We start from the raw sequence: 5,333 nt of genomic DNA, 5'->3' as shown, positions 1-5,333 counted from the left end.
TAGAACTTTTGATGTAGGTATAGCCCAGTTGCAAGCTCCCGCCCTAACAAAAAGCGGGGAAAGCCTGGACTCGTACCCAAACTTACTATTGGAAAGGTGGAACGCAAATACCACACTTATTGAAGCGCAAAAGGGAGTTTATTGAGTAATTCTTCAAAAATGCAAAATTTACCAAATGCCGAAAGTGTTCCTACAAATTTAGTAAAAAAATATGCCGCGTTTCCTTAGAACTCATCGGAGAAAAGAACAGACCCGAAAAAAACTGAGAATCATTTGTTCACAGAGGGCAAAAATAGGGGAAAATCATTTTTCAAAATGGCGGTTTTCGAGATATTGACATCAACTTCCTTATTTTAAATGAACCCATATTGGATTTTTACGTCACTCGATAGAGACAAAATTACAAAAATGCAAGTTTGATTCCCAAACGAAATACTAAGTAGGTATTTAGTGTCAATTCTTTCTCTGTCGAATGACGTAAAAATCCAATATGGCGTCCATTTAAAATAAGAAAGTTGGTATCATCTCGAAAACCGCCGTTTAAAAAAATGTTTTCTGCATCCATTGAATTTATCCCATCCAATCTTGCAACTTTTATTTGAAACTTTTTTCGATAGCTCTCTTTTTGTTACTAAAATATTTGAACTTTTTAAAAATGGCGATTTTCACTTTTTTCCAATTATCTACGAATTGAATTATTTTTTTTCAAAATATCGCATCGGAATATCCATCAGCATCAAAAACTACACAACTTTTCCAATTTATCCGAATCTGTAAGTATTTAATATAACAAAGATAGCCATGCTATCCTACTCAATTTAAGACACCCTGTATGTAAGTGTACCCGATGAAGGCAAATAGTGATGCTACATTTTACAATGAACCTCAAATCTAATTTCAAAATAAACTTTTCCAAATAACAGTGAGACCTCTAGTGGCAGCACATTGTAATAAATACAGGTGGGACAAGACCGCCATTTCGATAGCGTTTCTTTATTTGCAGTCGCCAAAAGTAAACAACATTGTAGTGTAGTGCGCGTCCATAGTCATACCCCACCCAGATTTCGTTATACGCATCCGTGGTGATGTTGCACGGTGACGTCATACCGACGCTATCTTCACATATGTACATGGTATATAAAAACATACGTACCAACTAAAACCAAAAAAAAAAACATAAATGGCGCTAAATTGTCACTGATTACAGCGTTTCCCGTGGTTGTACGGAGAACTATTTATCGCAGATTCAAATATTTTTTTGCAAAACCTGTAATTTTGCTCGTTACAGGAAATATTTTTACCGTCGATTTTATACGTACACAAGTTTTCCACATGTCAATTTTGACTTTTGAAAGATTTAAAATATGAACAAGTTATGTGACCGTAAAAAGTTTTGTGTGGCGGATTGTAACAATAAAATATCAAAAAGGCATCGTTTCCCACATTTTGAAACAGCTTGTTTTGTGCTTGAAACGCGAAGAGGGTCGAAATGTGCTGTTATTTCTTTCCTATTTATGCAAGGTAAGTAACAGGTACAAATTGACGCAGAATTATTACCAACTGTACCTATAGGCGCAAAAGGGTGTAGACTTGAGTTTTATATTTATATAGATGTAGATACTTATATTGTAATTCGTTTTAGATAATTCAACAACTTCCACCCTCGCTTCTCAAGTAACCAGTAAACACCAGGATCAAGTTAACATTTATTGTCAAAAACTTGTGTGACAATTTGCTGAAACGGTTTTATCACCTCTTGGAACAAAAAATTTAGTTCTAAAGATATTTTTTAACAAAAATATGTAGTCCAAACAGCAATTAAAACCAAATATTTCGTAGGACAACTCGTTACGTAAGGATCTTTTTGCAAAGTGTTAACTTCTACAAAGCGTAAGTTGCACTTACTTTTGAGTTTTATATGTAATTTGTAAACATGTGTTTTAAGATGTCTGTGTTAAATAATGTAATGTGATTGTATCTAAATACACTTGCAATTTAACAACTGTGTATTCTTTATCTATATTTGTGATTTAGATCGAATTGGGGAAATTACTTCATGGATTTAGAAGCTGGTCGCCAGATGGCGCTACTCTGATTTTGATGCTTTAGTTCACAGTACACCCACCAGGGTCCGCCAAAATACCATACAAATTCGTAACATTGCTGTTTCTATTCTGAGAAGGCCGTATTCTGTGCGTTAGACAAACCACACTTCTACGGCGAGCCTGCACAACGTCTAGGAGACATCCCCCAAATTCATATTTTGATTCCTTTGGGGTAAGTAAGTACTCTTCTTTGGTCCCATTCACAGAAGAAACGTTATAGTTGCGATGTCTACAAATGTGAAAGTTGAACCGGAACCGAAAGAAGACGAATTAAATGCACCCGTTGATAGAAAGGATTTTGTCCACAACCTTGTCGCAGAAACGATCAAACAAGAACTTGATGAGAGCGGGTATTCTAATGTTACCTGTATTTGGGAATGTAAAAGTGAGGTACAGAAGACGGATGAATTTGTTGAACGCTTCTCAGAGAAACATTCTGATACTTTTCCATATACTAAGGAAGCTATTCGAAAATGTTTTAAGTGTGAACAGTGCAATTTTACAACAAAGTACAAAGGTAATTTAACGAAACATCTGTTAACTCACAAGACTACCAAGGATTTAAAATGTTCAGAGTGTACGTATGCAACCAATACCAAGTCTAATTTTAAAATACATTTGCTTACGCACACCACCTACAAGGATTTAAAATGTGACCAGTGTGATTATTCCACGAACAATATATCCCATTTCAAAGCACATACGTTAACACACAAGATTATTAAGAATTTAAAATGTGATCAGTGCGACTACGCAACCACTCATAGTTCCTACTTGAAGAAACATTTATTAAAACACACCAATTCCAAGGACTTCAAATGCGACCAGTGCGATTACGCAACTTGTTTTAAACATCATTTGAAATCGCACGTATTAACACACAATACTTCTAAAGTCTTAAATTGTGACCAGTGTGATTTCGCAACAAACTATAAATCGTACTTCAAAACACACCTTTTAACACACAAAGTTTCGGTTCTTCCGGTGAGTAATAAATATTTAAAATGTGATCAGTGTTGTTACGCTACTAATTTCATTTCTCAAATGAACCGACATCTGCTAAGACACAAGACTTTGAAGGGTTTAAAATGTGACCAGTGCGATTATGCAACCAATAAGAAGTATAATTTGAAAACCCATCAGTTAAAACACAAAAATTCCAAAGATTTCAAATGTCCACAGTGTGATTATGCAACAAATTACAAGTACTCCTTTACAACACATCTGTTAACGCACAAAAGTTTTAAAGATTTAAAATGTAATCAGTGTGATTACGCAACTAACAATAGATCTCTTATGCGAATACATCTCTTAAGGCATAAAATTTCCAAAGATTTAAAATGTGAGCATTGTGAATATGCGACGAATATAAAGGGTGACCTCACACAACATATGTTACTGCATAGAACTTACAAGGATTTAAAATGCATTCAGTGTAGTTACGCAACCAATAGTAGACTCCGTTTTAAAGAACATCTGTTAACCCATAAGATTTCCAAAGATTTAAAATGTGCCGACTGTGATTATGCAACCAACTTTAAACACAAGCTAAAGCAACATCTGTTAACGCACAAGTCATCCATGGATTTCAGATGTGCTCATTGCTATTACGCGACAAATAATAGAGGCCATTTAAAAACGCACTTGTTAACGCATAAAACTTTCAGACATGTTAAATGTAACCAGTGCGATTACGCTGCAAATAACGAACAGCAGATTAAAAAGCATCTGTTAACGCACAAGACTACCAAAGATTTCCGATGTACTCATTGCGATTACGGAACCAATAATAAATCAAATTTGACTGGGCATCAGTTGAAACACAGAACTTTTAAAAGTTTAAAATGTACTCAGTGTGATTACGGAACTAATACGAAGTCCTATATGAGAAAACATCTGTTAAGGCACAAGATATCCAAAGATTTAAAATGTGACCGTTGCGATTACGCGACAAACGTCAAAGACGATCTCAAACAACATGTGTTGCTACATAAGCCAAAGGATTTAAAGTGTACTCTGTGCGATTACGCAACTAACAATAGAAACAGTTTTAAAGAACACCTGTTAACTCACAAGGCTTCCAAAGATTTAAAGTGTGTCCTGTGCGATTATGCTACCAATTTTAAAAACAAGTTAAAACGCCATCTGTTAACACACAAGACTACCAAAGATTTCCAATGCACTCTGTGCAGTTATTCGACCCATTATAAATTCAAGTTGAAAGAACATCACCTAAGACACAAGACTGTCTAAGGTTCATTATCCAGTGATTCATTGCCATTTGTACGTAGATAGTTTGGTGCTAGTCATTTTTGAAAGCGCTTAAAACACTCCGGATTTGAAAGGGAATTGTGGAATGGCCCTCATTATGACGAAGCCACGACAATTAAAAGATGCTAATAAGATGGCGGCTGTGTCACCATTGTACTTTACGTGGTTGGTTACTTAACAAAAGGTACATTCGTACAATATATGAATCTTTAATGAGTGTTGTATGTAGGGTATCCGTAAAAATTTCCAGAATATTTTTTGTCATTTATTTAATAATCATTTGATTGAAATGTATACTAAATTTAATTGTAAAACTCAAAAATAAAACAAAAAGAATTACAGGTTTCTTGTCTGTTCATTGAGATGCCCCAACCTTAGCAACGTCTTGTGAATATGATTGTCGATACGAAGCACCCTATACATCATGTTAGTTACACAAGCTGCCAACCGAAATCTGGTGGGATTACAGAAAAGGGAAAGAAAGCGAAGATGAGACAGATGGAATTTCTCGGAAGACCACATGTGTTTACCATTTCAAACACCTGCAGTCCAGTTTTTTCCTAGAAATGCAGGGAATGGGGGATTTTCGGGTGGTTTTTGGGGGTGTTAAGAGATCAAGTTACCGCGTCGCTTGGGGTAGTCAATAAATACGATTTAACATGTGTGTTCATGGTCTTTTTCTGGTAACCGGCTTAAGTGTAAAGTACGGCTTATCTTGAAATATTTTGTTATACCTTAATCATTGCTGTGTGCTTTTGTTTTTTATATCAGGTGAGGTATTTGCTTTATTCAAAAAATTAGTCTGGCCATTCAGCGCGGCAATGCCGCTAGTATTATGGGCACTTCCCTTCTACAATATCTTTAGATGAAATTTTCTTCCTCTCTTAAATCTTGAAACCTTGTTTTTATTAAATACATGTAAGTTATATTATATATGAAATTCTAGTGACTTTAATA

General features: G+C 35.2%; 1 protein-coding gene across 1 annotated transcript; it reads left to right on the top strand.

Annotated features, from left to right (window-relative positions):
* Window positions 1-2,148: 2,148 nt before the first annotated feature.
* LOC116167461 (zinc finger protein 708-like) lies at window positions 2,149-4,714 on the top strand. The gene is made up of 2 exons (XM_031482827.1): window positions 2,149-2,277; window positions 2,326-4,714. Exon 2 carries the CDS (start codon window positions 2,331-2,333, stop codon window positions 4,356-4,358), a length of 2,028 nt encoding a protein of 675 aa, XP_031338687.1. The 5' UTR covers window positions 2,149-2,277; window positions 2,326-2,330; the 3' UTR covers window positions 4,359-4,714.
* The last annotated feature ends 619 nt before the right edge of the window (window positions 4,715-5,333 follow it).

Source organism: Photinus pyralis, unplaced genomic scaffold, assembly GCF_008802855.1.
Source record: "Photinus pyralis isolate 1611_PpyrPB1 unplaced genomic scaffold, Ppyr1.3 Ppyr1.4_LG3b, whole genome shotgun sequence".
NCBI lineage: Eukaryota > Metazoa > Arthropoda > Insecta > Coleoptera > Lampyridae > Photinus > Photinus pyralis.
This window is presented reverse-complemented; position numbering and strand designations above follow the sequence as displayed.